The sequence below is a fragment of the Zea mays genome, chromosome 5 (assembly GCF_902167145.1).
Source record: "Zea mays cultivar B73 chromosome 5, Zm-B73-REFERENCE-NAM-5.0, whole genome shotgun sequence".
In the NCBI taxonomy this organism is placed as follows: Eukaryota; Viridiplantae; Streptophyta; class Magnoliopsida; order Poales; family Poaceae; genus Zea; species Zea mays.
The window spans coordinates 35,388,128-35,405,290 of record NC_050100.1 but is presented as its reverse complement, the minus strand read 5'-3'; the positions used below and the strand labels follow the sequence as shown (position 1 = coordinate 35,405,290).

General features: G+C 43.8%; 2 protein-coding genes across 2 annotated transcripts; one reads left to right on the top strand and one right to left on the bottom strand.

The window, feature by feature from the left end:
* The first annotated feature begins 170 nt into the window (after nt 1-170).
* On the top strand, nt 171-3,091 carry LOC100381475 (uncharacterized). Its single transcript, NM_001174311.1, has 4 exons — nt 171-327; nt 516-1,120; nt 1,231-2,531; nt 2,695-3,091. Exons 2-3 carry the CDS (start codon nt 658-660, stop codon nt 2,484-2,486), a joined length of 1,719 nt encoding a protein of 572 aa, NP_001167782.1. The 5' UTR covers nt 171-327; nt 516-657; the 3' UTR covers nt 2,487-2,531; nt 2,695-3,091.
* An 8,571-nt stretch (nt 3,092-11,662) lies between these two features.
* On the bottom strand, nt 11,663-15,445 carry LOC100383257 (uncharacterized). Its single transcript, NM_001175918.2, has 3 exons — nt 15,306-15,445; nt 15,171-15,234; nt 11,663-14,284 (listed from the first exon to the last, which is right to left on the bottom strand). The coding sequence occupies exon 3, from the start codon at nt 14,275-14,277 to the stop codon at nt 11,911-11,913; it is 2,367 nt and encodes a 788-aa protein (NP_001169389.1). The 5' UTR covers nt 14,278-14,284; nt 15,171-15,234; nt 15,306-15,445; the 3' UTR covers nt 11,663-11,910.
* Nucleotides 15,446-17,163: the final 1,718 nt, after the last annotated feature.

Below are 17,163 nucleotides of genomic sequence, written 5' to 3'. Positions count from 1 at the left end.
GTTTCTATTTTTCTGTTGTGGCATGATGTGGAAGAAAACCTCTGGTCCCGGACGTGAGGCTGCGCTGAAACCTCTCGCCTGCCCTGTTGGGCATGCGGGCATTAGAGAGGGAAAACGCCGCGTTTGGGGGTTCCGCTGCAAGGCAGAGGCAGACGCATTCAGCTCCTCGTTTTTTCTCTCTCCTCTCTTCGTCCCCGCGTGGAGAAGGAGAGAGAGAAACAGGGGAGCGCCCCCCACTCCTCTTCGCTGCCAAGAAACCACCATTCCTAACGGATTTCTACCCAGTCTTCTTTAGGATTTCCGATTCGGTTCTCCGGTGAGAGGGTGGTATGCATCGTAAACCGTCACACTTATCGCATTTTTTTTTGTCGTCGAGGATGTGACCTACGTTATGGAATGTGGAAGTGTATTTTTATGACAGTTTTGATTTTCTTTTCTTTTAATCAATAACAGGAATCTTGACCAGCGTGTGCCACGTAATAACGTTGCTGACTTGCTGCACCTTTTTTTTGCAGGGAATTTTATTTTCCTCCGCTGCAACCGGTGCAAACATTTCGAATCCCTCCATTCCATTCCTCTCCGTGCAATCGGCCATTCATATGCTCTTTGGCTGCATTGAGGCATCGGTACGCGAATTTTGATGTGAGCTGACCAGACATGGCTGCGAAAGACGGCTCGGGATCACAAGATCTGGGGGGGCACACGTTCTGGCCCATGCTGTCCTACGCTTGCGGCGAGCTGTGTGTGATCGTACTGCTCTACGTGTCTGCCCTGGCGTCCTATGCGGCCACGAGGCTGGCGCGCGTCTGCGGGCTCCGGCCGCCCTGCATCCTGTGCGGGAGGCTGGACCACGCCCTCCACGGGAAGCCATGGTTCTCTTCGGACTTGGTCTGTGCCGCGCATCGGTCTGAGATCTCGTCTCTGGCTCACTGCAAGACCCATGACCAGCTTGTTGCATGCTCCGGCGATCTCTCTCGGCCTACGTCGGCCAGGTCAAGAAGGTTGTGTTCTTGTTCGGATCCACTCAAGAATGCTCGCGGCGCGCAGAAGCATTCTGAAGCAGCCAATGCTGTGGAGTCTTGGGATAGCAGTGTACCTGCAGATCATCCAAATGAGAAGAGTACGTATGGCATGTGTAGCCCTCGAAATACTATATATATATAATTGGATATTTTGATCCTCTGACTAACTGCACGCGTTGTTTCTCTCTCTCTCTCTCTCTTGATGTAGCTTTTGTGGTGGGCATTGAGGAAGTCCATGAATCAGATGGTTCGCCAGGCTCGCATGGACAATCTACAAAGGACAGCGCCCCTTCTGCGAACGGTGGTGGGGCAGCAAAGAGCAACTACATATCGCCCGCACCAACACGCATCGCTGTCGACCGCAACGGCAGTGTGAAGAATGCTTCCGTCGCTAGGGCCAACTTGACATCTCCTCGGCCATCAGAGATCATCTCTGCCAGGGACAGCAATTCCACGACCCAGCAAGAAGTGAAGGCGCTCCTCTCTCAGATGTCATCTGTGCGGGGCCTCGATGGTTCTTCCAGTGAAGGATCTCCTAGCCCCGGTACCAGCGCTCCGAACGAAGAGAGCAACCCTGCGGCAGCGAGCAAGAGGCCGTATCTCGAGAGGAACTACTCCGTGCTGGAACCTTCAGAAGGGAGCCAGCTCGCCGACGACGTGGAAGGGGAAAGCTCTCTCGAGAACGTGAAGAAACAGCTTGAGCTCAACAAGAAGGCAATGGCCGCTCTTTACAAGGAGCTTGAGGAAGAACGGAGCGCTTCGGCGGTCGCGGCTAGCCAGACGATGGCCATGATCAATAGGCTGCAGGAGGAGAAGGCTGCAATGCAGATGGAGGCTCTGCAGTACCTGAGGATGATGGAACAGCAGGCTGACCACGACCACCTGGCGATTCAGGACCTGCACGATTTGCTTACGGAGAGGGAGAAAGAGTTGCTTGACTTGGACGCTGAGCTCGCGCACTGCAGGAGGCTCCTGCAGAACGATCCGTTCAACGGCGACGGACGTAATAATGGCGCTGACACAGTGAACACAACGATTGACGGCAGAAATCCGGCGGCGATCGAATGCTTGGATGGCGCGGACCTTGTGGGGAGCGCCATGTCGCTTTTCGAAGACGAGAAGGCGTTCATTTTGGAGTCCTTGAGCAGACTGGAGGAAAACCTTGGCATTTTCACAAACAGGCTTGCTTCCGGTGACGCCAGAGGTAGTCAAGAAGACGTGCTGTTTGAAGAGCATGAGCATACAACAGCTGATGGGTCTCCTTCCAACGGTGACAAGTTGAGCGGCGTAGCGAATCTTAAGGCTGGGATTTCTCTGCTCAATATAAGACTGAGGGCACTTGAAGACGACCAGGAGTTTCTCAAGCAGGTGTTGAGTTCCCTCCAATGCGGTAGTGATGGACTGCAGTGTATACAGGAGATAAGCGGCCATCTAGCAGAGTTGCGAAGAGTTGTAACTCGCTAAGGAAAATGGTTTTGCCCCGAGTCCACACTGTTAGGTCATCGTGAGGTAAAAACATATTTTATTGCCTAGATTATATATACTTTATTGATATATTTTTTTCCAACACAGTAGAAACATATTGTTATGTCATTTCAGTTTTCTTTGAAGCAAAATTCTTGAGGTCGGTACTAGTGTTCACAGTTCCTAAATATCCAATGCCTTTACACAGGTCTTCTCATGCAGCAGACTAACGAGGGTGCTTCCAGTGAGTGCCCACAATCCCATCTATCTGAAGATGGATGCCGTTGCAGGAAATACCCATGCTCTTCACTTCTGATCGGGCTCAACAGCAGACCAAAATTTTCCATCTCTTGCACTTGAGTTCCTCATCGACATTTGCAGACTACTGAAGCAGATGGAACTCTAAAAGAAGTGCTGAAAGAGACGAACCATCTCTTGTATGTGATATGGTGGTTGTTGAGAAAGTAGGAGCAAGCCTGTAACTGTAGATGTAACCAACCTTGATGGTTCCTGCCAAGGAGGAGTTAAATTGTACATGATATATGCAGTTGACGTAAAGTCAGCGAATATCTCCTTATTCTGGGATGCAAGGTGTCATGACAATCAAATTTCCTTGTCTCCAACCTTCCAATTTTCCACCGGCTGGCGTTCTGTAGCTTAACACTCCTTGTGGACTAAACATCACCTTTCACTCACATGAAATATATCAGTCCACTAATGTTGCAACTCAACTACCGAAACACAAATGGGGGTCTAAATGCTTCGAGCTTTACACCTACACGTAGAGGTGGTAATGGATTGATCCCTTAATTAATTTTAGTTTAAAAAAAAATAGAAAAATAGAGTTCGATTTTAATCCGATTTGATTCTTAAATTTTATAGTGTAAAATTTAGAGCTCATTATCACCCCTACCTAGACGTCGCCCGTGAAACTCTTTCTGTCGGATACCTTGAGCTTGACCTTTGGGGTCACTTGAGAAGAGGTTTGGAGTTGAAAGAGACTCTAGACCTTTATGATAACCTTAAAATCGTGACACAAGCAACCAAAATCGATCAGAGATGATCTTCTCACGCAGGTCAAGAAAATATTCGAACCCCTTCTCCACCCATACACATCGGCATCGTAGCCTATGTGAGAACAACCGTGACCACTGACCGAGGCCGAGCCTTAAGAGCTTTGGCATGTGACAAACAAGGGGATTTCTTTAATCCCGGCCTAAAATTCGCTTCCATGGGGAGTCGAACTTGGAGCTCGAGGAAGGCCTCAAACAGTACCATCAAAGTATGGCTTTCTTGGCGAGTGAACATTATGGTTGTGGAAACCTTCCTATGGTAATTTCCAAGTGTTCGCCATTAGTTGGCTACAAGTCCATCTAGTCTCCTGTTATGAGAAGTACCTATTGAAATTCTGTAAAGAATAACAGCAAGAAAACACCATTAGTTTTAAAATCCTCCTTCCCTTCGAAAGTTTCGGAGGGAAGAGTGTATGTAGCATAGCTTTAGCCTTTCATAACGGGAGAGTGCTATAGAATTTATGTGCAAGAATTCAACACCATGCAATTCATTGTAAACCAAAGGTCTCAATATCATGCTTATGTGAATGAACATGTTGAAGCACAGAAAACATAAATGCACAACACTAGGGTTCAACTCGATAATACCTTCAGAGGCTCTCTACACAATGCGACGTTACAATACACATGTTTACAAATGGTCGATTGTTGTAGTAGTGACACTATTCATCTATTTATAAAGACGGACTGGTATACACATTCGTATGAAATTACAACTCTACCCCTACTATTACACTGTAGCCCTTCGCTATCGAGGGGGGGGGGTACAATTACACTATTTTACAATCCTGACCGTCTTCATCTTCCTTCTCTGAAGCCTCTTCCGAAGACATCGAAACATTGTTTTCCCTTGCTTTCACTAGACAAGAGTTCATAACCAACAACAAGATTATCATGATTAACTTTAACATGAGTTTACTCTTCTTTCAAAGAGCTAAGTTTAGTATTGAGATTCTTATATATCCCCTCAAGTTTATCATGTTTTTACTTTGAGTTCTTTTAGGGATGTTTTGAGCTCCTTGAGATTGGATGACATAGTTTTATTTTCTTCTTTAAGCTCATCAATAACTTTTTCCACTGTCATATTTAGCAAGTAGAGACTTCTTCTCATGTTTTATTTTTTATTTTTTTATCTCTTGTCTTTCTAACGATTTGTGTGTATTCATTAAGAAATAAAACTAATTCATCATATGTGGGAGCGCTAAATTTTTCATCGTTATCACTAACACTACTATCATCATCACTTTGTATCTATCGTTCACCTTTGTCCATAAGTCATAGGTGTATAGAGAATGATGGTGGTGGATAATAAATCCCAACTGAAAGAATACCACCTTGTCTTCTTCGTCATCACAATCGCATGAAGCTGAGACACTTGTGGAGTCAATGTTAGTGAATCAACCACCAACAATATAGGCCTCCCACCCTTCTTATTCTTGTGGAATTGTTTCTACTATCTATTCTCTTGAATGCTTTGTTCTTTTTTCTCTCATCATCCCTCGAGTCATCTTTCTTGCCCTTGAAATTATTTTTCTTGGGCTTGGAGTATTGGTGAACAAGATGACCAAGTTTACCATGATTGTAGCATTTCATCTCTGAGATGGGCTTTCACTTGCTACTAATGAAAAAATTTCTTCTTTCTTGAATCTAATTTGATGACATCCTTGTTGAGTTGTCTTCTTCACCATTCGTTCTGGCTTTACATCATCACTTGAGCTCTCAAGTTCTTCTTTGGTTTTTTATTTACCTTTCTTCTCATGGTTTTCCTTGAGAGCCAAGCCCTTCTTCTTGTTTGAAAAAGAGACAGATTTAGTGTTGATGTGGATGTACACACGAATAAGCTTTTTTCTAGTCCTCATTGGAGCCTCTCGCAAGGATGCCCACACGAGGGCCAACCTCCCATTCCAGTAACTCCATGGATAGACCTGCAATCTTTTTCATGCACAAGTGGGTCTCCTAGATGACATCTCTTGGGCCTAGAGATGACAATGGGTACCCGTGACCCGATACCCAATGGGTATTTACTCTATTAGTGTATGTATATGGGCTAAATATTCTACACATGGGTCTCTTTTTGGGCAAAAACCTTCACCCAATGGGTAAATGGGTATTACAACGTTCCGCCCTCACCCATACACGTTAATCCGTGGGTATAGAATTCCCGGTAGAAACTTAGCCCAAAAGCATGAACTTGGGCTTCAATCATCCATCTCTTTTGACTATTTAACAACCTTTTGGACGATAATGTCATAGAAGGCTTAACAACTATGTGATGACCATGTAATGGAACATGTATGTTATGTGGTATTATCCTAGTGTTGCTACTTTATTCATTTATATATGATGTTCTTAAATAGATGATTGAATGCTGCTAGAAATTTTGTAATGGTATTTAGATGGATATACTAGACATTTGTATAATGTGGATCTGTAGATGTTTAATCCTTGTGGGTACAGGTGACCCGATAAGTGACCCATACCTACCAGTGGATATGGGTGACCCGATAGGGCTATTTTTTGTCGTGGGTATAGGTATGGGATAGTAATACCCGATGGGTATTTACCCATTGTCATCTCTACTTGGACCGCTTACCATCGTATTTACCATCAAGTTTCCAGCCAAAACTTCGTGGCCTTATTTTGTCCTATACACAGTGGTGGACACATCATAAGAGCAGATGGTGTGATCTCGCAAGATTATAGATCCCTTGAATACAACTCCGATACTAATACGTGCAAGCACAAAGTGATTTGAGGTACGTGAATCTCACTAAACACTAGGGCTAACCTTAGAGCATGCACTAGATATAAGTGAGAGTCTAATTAACCTATGTACTTCACAAAGCATCTATGGTAATCACTAAATGATTCTTATAGAGCTATTGTATGATTCTTATAGAATTAATGTGAATAAGTCACAATTTACTAGATATGTTTCTCAGCAACCACACATCTCAAATTGTGGCTAAGAGAGTATATCTAGTTATCTACCCCGATCCAAATATAGTCATTGGAAGTCTCCGTAAAATTTTTATGTAGGCACCTAACATATCTGGTGCACCATCGAACATGTCCGGTGTATTCATGTCAGCTATTAAGTTATAGTCGTTGCCAATCTTTAGATATTGGCATCTGGGGTGCTATCCAATGTTGCACTAGATACATTCGTGCCCTCTGGCATTCCATAACCCATGTTGTAATATCTTTGAGTACCATGTCTGGTGCGATATTCGATACATCACCTTTCTGTGCTTGGTATCTAGTGCACACATGCCTATTTGATGATCTTAACATAATTATCTTTCGTCACACAACACTGGTATTGTCCGGTGTTTTAATCAGTGTATGCATATGTTTTTTTATTCCTTTATGTTCGGGTTTCTTTGATCTTTTGTTTTAGACTCGTATATCTAATATCTTGTTGATATGTTGATCATCCGCATCGACTTCTCTTTGCTTTAGTCAAATTTATTTCACACATCCTTTAAACTATATCAATGATTACTAGCAAATAGTATTACTTTTTTACATGGTTATAGTGATCATTCAATATTAAAATCTTGTTTTAGATAAATGTCGATCTATATTTTTTAATATAATCTACAGCTCTTAATCACGTTCTTAGGCTATCTTTGGCAGTCTCTCTATTCCACTCTATCGTACTCCTTATTTCAAACAAGTACAGTCTATAGCGTAAAATATTATTTTATACGATTATATACACGCCCTACTGAACCCACCATACACGCTCTACTAAACCCGGCCTTAGAGCATTTTCAAGAGCTCCCTAAAAATGACTCATCAAAATCAGTTTTAAGGAGCATCTAAAAATTTAGTACGGGTAGATTTTAACCCTTTCTCCAACAGATCCCTTAAAGGGGTAGATTGTTTCTGAGGAACCTAAAACCCTCTCATTTGTAGCTACAAATGAGGAAGTTTTAAGAGCTATGAAAAAGTTAGAAACATTTTAATGGAACGGTTGAAGACACGTTTTTGTGTTTTTCTAAACAAACTTGATTTAGGAGAGACTTAACTTTTGTGCCTAAATTTAGTGCATGTTTGGTTCGCTGCCTAACTTGCCACACTTTACCTAACTTTTGTGTCTAAAGTTAGTTCTTCAATTCGAACGACTAACCTTAGATAAAATGTGACATAGTTAGCCACGAACCAAACAGACCTTTAAGCTCTTGGAGATGCTCTTAGTGTACCCGCAGTATTCCTGCCCTCTAACATCAACATGAAACGGAGAGGACGAACATGTTCCGCGGCTCTGTGCTGCCCGCACTGGCTGGCACTTCTCAGGACCTGGACCATGCCTCAGAACCTAGCGTTTGCAGCGCGCTGTGACCGAATTTTTTGTATTTTAGCCCCTAAACAGAAGTAAAATCACGTTTAGACCTAAAAAAATTTTAAATGCAGTTTTGGACCCTTAGCTCGGCGCCATAGCCTGTGGCGCCGAGCTAACACAGCTCGGCGCCATCGGCTATGGCGCCGAGCTTCATGACGTGGCAGCCCGCGTGGCACACCTAGCTCGGCGCCACAGATCTTGGCGCCGAGCTAGGAAACTTAACCGAAACCCCCTTTTCTCTTCGTTTCTTCTCTGTTTCGCTCGCCGCTTTCGTTTCCTACGCCCGCCGCCGCTCATACCGCCGCCGCCGCCGAGCTCGCCGCCAGCCCGCCGCCGCCGAGCTCGCCGCCCGCCCGCAGCCCGCCGAGCGCGCCGCCCGCCCGCAGCCCGCCGAGCTCGCCCGCCGAGCTCGCCCGCCTCTCCGCCCACCGCTCGCTCGACTCCGGCCGCCGCCTGCCGCTCTCCCTCCGGCCTGCTCTCCTCCGCCGAGCTCACAAGGTAATAATTTTTTATAATTATTACTTAATATTTTTGTATTTAGTTGGTATTACTTAGTTATTTAGTGTTTAGTTGTTCGTTAGTGGTTAGTTAGTATTTAGCTTTTAGCATTTTAGGGTTTAGTGTTTAGGGTTAGTGGTTACATTAGTGTTTAGCATTTAGTTAGTATTTATTTAGTTTAGTATTTAGTATACTAGCTAGCCATTTACTTGTAAATATATTTAGTCCTTTTATATGTTAGTTAACGTGTTGTTCTTTCAGTCCTTTTATATTTAGTCCTATTTACTTGTAAATTTTTTTATTGTTTAGTAAATTGTTAGCTCTTGTTCGTGTTTAGTAAATTGTTAGCATATTGTTAGTGTTTAGTAAATTCTTAGTGTTTATATAGTTATCATTTTGTTTAGCGCATTGGTATTACATGTTTTCTGTTTTGGCAACCATCGTGTTGTCGTTTATTCGCAGGTTCTATAAACATCACTTTACAGGGGAGGTGCTGCCAAATTTTTTACTGACAATAGGTTTTTTTGTACGTAGGTGTTCGTCCGACTTGACCTTCTCCACCTTTAGCTGGACTCGTACGCGTTCTAAGGTATACAATGTTTTCGTACATTATTTATAGATTATGTAATTTCGTTTGATGTGTTTATTTAATATTTACTATATAGTTATTAGTTAATATATATTTATTACTTAGAAAGTTAGTAGGCTTAAGTATATAGCCATTATTGAGTTAGTAATCCATTTTTGTAATAGATGGACAGCCTAGTAACACTATACCATGGAGGAAGGGTGGAGATAGATGCTTATGGGAGTGTTACTTTTGATGGTATGAAGATCGTAACCATGTTGTTCGTTGAAAGACCAACTTTTGACCAGCTTTTGGCTCGAGCTTGTGAGGAGATTAGTTGCGACATAAACGACCCTCGAATATCAATTCAGGGTTTGTTGTCCCATATTACATATGGAACAGTTGTCCGACGGTTGATCTCCATTACCTCAGAAGATGATTGGGTGATATATTTAAGAATTGTGAAGACGATGGTTCCACCATGTTTGGATGTGGTTGTTCAAAAGTTACCTGTTAGTCATTGCGGAGGTCCAGTCGGGTTGTCTCCACACATGCCAAATGCATCTCGTATTGAAGCTCCTTTGGTAGAGCTTCATGAAGAAGTCGTTGTTGTGCCCGATGCTCAATCGGGTCCGCACGAGTATGGGATTTCTCGTCCTATTCCCGGCGTTTGTGGGGCTTCTAATGCGGTTGTACCCCCCCAAGAGATCCCATTGACCCAGGATCCAGTTCACGATCATCCTAGTAAGTGTCTTCGACACATTGTTCGTATCCATCATTATTTCGTTTGATTAGACTTTTTAATGTGGTTTTTCTTGCTCCGACCCGATGCAGGATCTCCACATATCGATAATGCTGATGTTCAGATTGATGTGCCTGTGTCATATAATATGGACAACATATGCAGGGCATCCAATAGTGTTGATGTTCAGATTGAGGATGAGGAGGAGCCATATGAGGCTGCACGGGCCGTAGATTCTGATGATGACCGTCCGGTTCAAGAAATGACCGAGCAAGAAATTGAACTCATAAGACGTTTGTGTCCGGAGCGAGACCCTGCAGTACATGAATTTAGCAGTTTAAGTCAATCCAGCCTTGCGTATGCTGAAGGACCGCTATAAAAAAAATAGTAAGTACCGCTATAACATTACATCTGGTGCAAAAAAAATACCAACCTCATCGTAATCGACCATATATCCACAAAAATATCCAACGCCAAGCTCCGAAGGAACTAATCCATACTTAGCTTCAATACCACATTTGCAGAGTACTGGATCAAATTTGACCTCTTCTGCCGCCCACCCCATGTATCTCTTTTCCTTTACCTCTGGCTCTGGCCAATGGGACAAAGGACCATACAACCACTCTCTGAAACGACACTTACGCCACCCGTATGGATGCAAGAGAAAAAATTAGTAATTTATTGTAAATAAAAACTAGTTTATACATTTAGCGTATCAATGGGCTCACATAATCAATGTTCGGACAACAGAACTGCTTGTCATAGTCTTCGTCGATGACATCACGGTCTCCACAATCGCATCGAGGCGGTGAGTCCATCCGTCTTTCTGTTGCTACCTCCTTCTCCTCATCCGTCATTGGTGGAGGATTCGGGGGAGGAGGTACCCAACGCTTAAAACGCTCATGACTGGTCTTTCCACTCAACCAATTAACGAAAAGAAGATATCGAGGGTCAAATTTATCAGGACCATCGATCCACTGGAAAAAGAAACACCTCTCATGTCCCTAAAATAATGGAAAGATGCACTATTACATATCTACAAAAAAATGAATGCGAACAAAATTAAGTGATAAGTCATAAGCTACGTACGTCCAAAGTGCCACAAAGGTAGTAGCAGCGAGCAGCCGTGTCTGGATGTTGTGATTGATGTACCCAAGCCAGTCTGCCACAGTCACAGTTAGGCACGGGGAGTTCAGGAGGAACAGGAGCATCCTTACTAGATACGTCCGGATATAACTCCCGAGGACGACCTCTCTTCTGCCACAACGCCTCTCGGTACATGTCTTTCATCTAATAAACGATTATAATTATCACTTGTACCTATTATGCTTTATAATAAGTTTACACAAACTAATAATCGAAATGATAATATAATAGGTGTATACAAATTATTAAACTAAAAACCTAATATACAAAACGAATCAGTTCGAAATCATACCTTGGTCTACGAAGTGAACCAACTCAAATCTTTAAATCCAGGAAATTTTTACGAAGTTTGGAAATGGGATGAAATGAGCTGCTCTCGGCCAGCCGCGCGGGCGTTTTTATAGGAATTCGTAGCTCGGCGCCAAAATCTGTGGCGCCGAGCTACGCGGCCGCGCCGCCACCACGTCAGCGCCAGGTCAGCCCTGGACGCAGCTAGCCGTTGCGGCCACGTCACAGCTCGGCGCCACAGGCTGTGGCGCCGAGCTGTGTTACCTCGGCGCCACAGGCTGTGGCGCCGAGCTAAGGGACCAAAACTGCATTTAAAATTTTTTTAGGTCTAAACGTGAATTTACTTCTGTTTAAAGGCTAAAATACAAAAAATTCGGGCGCTGTGAAGTCGCTCAGCGCCGCTGTCGCCGTCTTGTTCTCGGTCGTAGGTGCCTTCGCGCTCGATGTCAAAACCTACAGCTTCTTCCATGATGTGTAGGAAGCAAATTAAGGGAGTAAAAATAAGGATGGAAAGAAATTTGAAATGGCTTTACACACCGAACCACTTGTCTTCTTCCCTAAACAGAGCACTAGCTTATTTAACGATCTAGCTCACCAGCAAACCCCAGCTAAAATCCTTCAGCCTTCTCTTCGGCGCATGAAACGGGAAGTCGATTAAAGAGGGAATAAAGAAAGACGGAAAAGAAATTTTAAATGGATACGACTGGCACTAAAACAGGGGTACTATGCTACTAGCTTGTCTAAATGATCTAGCTCACCAGCTAGCTAAAATCCTTTAGCCTTCTCTTCAGCACATCCAGGGACTTCTTCCGGGCGCTCTGCACCGTGCCCCGGCCTGAGAGGCTCCCGAACAGGCTGTCGGGGGCATCCTTGAACTTGTCACAAATTATCGCCACCTTCTTGTGGTCTAAGGCTCCGTAGCTCTGCTCCCTGGTTGCAGGGTTCGCGAAGCTCTCAGGCTGGCTGCTCAGCAGAAGGTTTGTGAGCTGCCTTACTTCGGCTAGACACTCTCTGAAACTGGTTCCCTTTCTCAGGTCCAGAAACCCGGCCGTGCGGTACGTGTCGTCAGCGAACCCCTCCAGCGCCCTCAGATCGACGTCGATGCTAGCAACGGCGTTCGCGTTGAACCTTTTCACCCGGTCACTGAGAAGGACCGTCGTCATAGAGTCCGAGATGTGGCTCAGCGCGCCAGATACAACCTTGAACAGCGCGTCCCTTGGCACGGCCTGCTGCCCGGAAGACACCACCTCGTGAAGGTAGATGATGACCTCGTTCATGTAGTCGTTGGCGTGCTCTGGAGCTTCGTCCGGGGTCCAGTTGATGCTAGTCAGCTGCAGCATGAACTCGTCGATCTTGGAATTCACCAAAGTAACCGATCCGTTGTATGCCGCATTCTGGGAGGCTTTGAGCACAGCTCTGGCACTCAATCCAGAATGGGGCTTCTCGAGGAGGCACCTAGGGACACCACAAAGTCGAGCGGCGTGCCAAAGGAACATGTCACAGGACTGCTCGAGAACGGCGATATTTCCTGCGATCTGCACCACCTGTGGAAATTCCAGGGATCCACCATGTATCAGCTTCAGAAAACCATCATTCAACGTCTCAATCAAGAACTTGTCCAAGTAGCTTTTCACCACATCATAGACGTTTACGCCACCACTGAGTGACAAGTAGCTGACCAACTCCTCGATGAAAGAACGCACAATACGACAAGCATTGGGAACAGAGGAGGAAAATGGAGCGACGTATGGCAAATTTGATACTCCATCAATGGGGTCAAGTTGGAATGCCGCTATGTTTGCGTCGTATTCATTTTGTTTCTTTATAACCATCCTCTCATATGAGTCCCTAGAGAAGGCCTCGTTGAGCTGCTTCCGGCAGTCAGAAAGAAGAAGTTCAAGATACTTGTCCCTAGTTTTATCAAGGATTTCAGCCAGCGACATGGATCGGTACCCATACTTCTTCAGGGTTGCACCAAAAAGGCTGACATAACCTTTTATGAGGAGGAGGTGGTTGGCAGCATGAATGCGAGAGAACTGTTCCTCTAAGATCAGAGTAAGTTTAGAAATGGCTGTTTCAAGCATAGTATCAACCTGGCTCTCAGATAGAAGTCCATCTGCAGTTCGAAAGACACGGTCCTCAACAATAAAAAAGCCAGCTACCTGAGCAATGAAAGGTTGATAGGACTCAACGAAGGGTTGTGATGTAGAAATTTGCAAGTCCAAATTGAGTTGCATGAGCCTGTTATTGTAGTAATATTCTCGAAACTTCTCCCCAAGACCAAGGCCTATGTGAATATGGTGTGCCCTGTACACTGGCACAAGATCAAATTCCAGCATTGCTTCCTCAGCCATGTGCTCCACATCCAAGGTGTAAGCATTCACGTCGAACCCAACGAGGCTAGATTCTTCTGCTTCCCTTTGTCGGGCACAAATTCCCTGATCTTTCTTATGAGTCAGAGATGTCTGGTTTATTGCGACCTGCCCAATATCCTTAGCAGTCCTTCTGATATACACAAGCCACTCATTAAACTCACTACAAACTTTCTTCTCAATGTACAGCTTTACCATAGGAACTTGTTTATGAATGACCTTTTTCAGAAGCTTCAGTGGAATATTTTGCAGGTAGTCCTTCTCAATCAACTCCAATGTTTTCAATGCAGAAAGTAATTTTGCTTCGGTAATGTCCCTGTTGCATACCTTGCAGAGGTTGGTTACTTGCAGACAAATCTTCAACGTAGCTAGGGCTTCCCCAACGTTACTGTTTACAGAATAAATCTCAAAAAGCTCATCAAGCTTCAGTAGCAAAGCGCTAGCAACCTCTTGCAACCGCAGGTTCTCATCAGATAATGTGCCCTTAAGCTCATCAGCATCAACCAGGACACCACGAAGCTCATCAACAGCAAGGATGAATTCCTCATAGTGGAGTCTACAAATCTCTTCGATCTCAACCTCTTTATTCTTCACGATGTTCTGGAGGCTGTGCAAGAGGGCTTCAGGCTTCCCAGACTCGAAAGCGTGCCGGACTACGGGACCCACATCCTCATTGTTTGCAATGAAGGCAGCAAGACCCAAACCAACACCATCCCCATTTTCTGTAGCGCCTCTCTTCTTTGTCTGAGCAGTCATGTTTTAACTGCAAAACAAATGGAAAGAGATGGTGCACATTATAAGACATGCTTGGGTTATTTTAAAATGGTTATTAGATGTCAAGAATGCATAGAATAGAACAAGACCCAAACAGAGAGAAATGGCAATCCATAAAAACAACATCATTTTTTAGAGAGAGAGGCAGAGAGAAATGACAATTCATGGAATTCACATCATTTTGAGAGAGAGAGATGCCATAGTGGAGTCTTATATGGCAGAAGCATTGCACAATGCCACATACACAACAGTTCACAATATTAGAAGCACATCACTACTGATGGCAGGCAGTGTTTTAAAAAGAGCTAGGCAAACAGTTGTGCTCTGCCTAGAACTAGACGTGCCTATATGTTTATACTTTTATGTGGGCAGAGAAATGCCATAGTAAATAAAGAAAACTTAGCCCATTTCGTTAAAAAATTGATGTTATCATGCATCCATGACTAATATGACCGTGATTCATTTTTTCCAATCTCTAAATTTTCCTAATTTCATGAATACATAAGCCTAGAAATGGAACTAGGCGTCGACCCTTTTTAAACAGAGAAGGTATGTCAACATATCATCCGCATCACAGTCACCACTGTAGTGACACAGGTAGCACGCCAATCACGAAATATAGGATGCGAAAACAGATCCACAATAAAAAAAAGATGGGGGAAATAGACCCTCCTCTATTTCTCTATCTTTCCCCTTAACTAAGTCGTCAACAACGGGGTGCAGAAATCGGAAATCGGAACGGATCACAGTGCTCGGACTAGGATCACAGCCGCTAGGGCAAGCAGCACGTACTAGTGGGCTCCCATCGGCTAGTTGAAGTTACTAGAGGACGAGGCGGGAGGAGAAGAGGGAGAAGGATTAAGGGAGATCCTCACCTGAACTGACGGAGAGCAGTGCGAGTTCTGGGGAGGGGCACGATTGACGGCCGGCGGAGGCGTCCTGCGAGGAAATGGGATAGGGTGGTGTGAGAGCTGACAGAGGATGCGGAACGATGAAGGGGGTGACAGTACCTGGGACAAGTGGGATCGATTGCCGGCGGGGACGGGGTGCGCGAGGCCGGCGGACGGCGGCAGAGAGAGAAAACTAGTAGAGGGGATGTCCGTTTCTCTGTGTCATCGGTTCCAAATGGATTTTAGCGGCTTTGCATGTGGTGTTTGTTTGGAGAAAACAAGGGCGGCCATGGGTTTAGGTTGTGTTTGCTTGGTTTTGGTTGGGCTGCGCCGCGATACATCGGTCCAATGGTACCGGCCTGCGTCGGCTATGTGAAGTTCTCTTAGCTTATATTTAGTTAGAGAGCTAATTAGAATAGAACGATTCTATTCTAATTTCTAAGAATCGAACCGTTTCATTTTATATTTGGTAAGAAGAATATAGTCGTTCTATTTTTTTCTTTGGTTGGAGAGTACATCAGAGCGGAGTCGTTTTGTTCCGTGTTTAGTTGGAAAATGCAGAATGTCATGATTTGAATGCAAAATTGCACATAACTCATGCAAACCAAACAAAACTGCAAAACCGCTGGTGCAAACCTACAAATGCTGGGACCAAAGTTTATTACCACAAATTCACTTATGCAAACGTGCAACATCTCATAATACATGAGTTCATATCACCATGATACATAACTAGAGTTCATCCATACAAATAAAAGATACATGTTCAAATAAAAGATACATAGTTCATCACCAGTGTAACCATATTTCATCCAACCACCATGATACATGAGTTCATAACACCAAGACAAACCATTGTTCATATAACCATAGTTCTAATTATGACCCACAAACTAAAAGTTTTCACTAACGAAACTCGAAAACCATGACAACTTTCAATCGAATGGTAGATTCACGAAAGCATGAGCATCATTAGGATGTCTAACCAAGTGCTGAACAACCATGTAGCTAGGCTCGTCAGGATCAATTTATGATATATACCGATACTAATTATGCTACACGGTATAAATGTTTATGCAATTCGGTATAATGCGTAAAAATCTGTTACCTGATGCATGCTTACAAAATTAGGATGGAAAAAATGTATTATGGATTGGCATGCGTGGAAACAAAAAATCGTATTTAATACTTTATTTCCTCCATAAATATAGAGTCGCTCCAACAGTCATGCAACTAGACTCGTTAGAACCAATTTATGATATATATTTATACAAATTATATTACACAATGTAGGTATGTATGCAATGTTGTACACTGCGTAAAAAATATGGTATGTGGTTCACTTGTGGACGCATCTCCAGGTTCGAGAGTAAAAATCTTAAGTTTTGAGCATAAACCCCTCAGTTATAAGCGTGAATACCAAGCCAACGTGATAGGTTGATATCTCTGGTGGATTATATTCACGATTATATTTTTATGGCAGTTTCGAAAAATATGGGAGTCACATCCATGCAGTTTCTATTTATATGCAGATCAAAAAATTATAGCATATCGTTGGAGTTTCCATTACATGCGCAAAAAATTTGGATGATATTTTGGTTTCCACTGCACGCATGCCAAAAAATAGGATGACATGGTTCACGCAGAGCATAAATTCATATACAAAGTCGTATAAATACATACACCGTGTAGCATAATTGATAAAAACCTAATATTGGTTAAACTAATAGCCCCGCGGGAATTAGGGACAGTTTTATGGCAACATAAAATCGTATTCATCGTCGTAAAAATCATCGCTGGAATACATAAATAGTGTAAGTAGAAGGCATAAAACATAACCATCAATGCCATAAACATGGATCAGATAGTTCGTCGCCGGAGGACGACCCCTAGGACGCTAGATCAATGGTCGCGCGCCGAAGCCACTGGATCGGAGGAGTTGGTCGTCGAAGGATGCCAGAGCCACCCATGCCAGAGC

What these genes read in the sequence shown, in the direction of transcription:
- LOC100381475 (NM_001174311.1), top strand. Translation starts at nt 658, where the DNA reads ATGGCTGCGAAAGACGGCTCGGGATCACAAGATCTGGGGGGGCACACG. An exon ending in AGATCATCCAAATGAGAAGA is followed by an intron (nt 1,121 to 1,230) that starts GTACGTATGGCA and finishes CTCTTGATGTAG; the next exon opens with CTTTTGTGGTGGGCATTGAG.
- LOC100383257 (NM_001175918.2), bottom strand. Translation starts at nt 14,277, where the DNA reads ATGACTGCTCAGACAAAGAAGAGAGGCGCTACAGAAAATGGGGATGGT.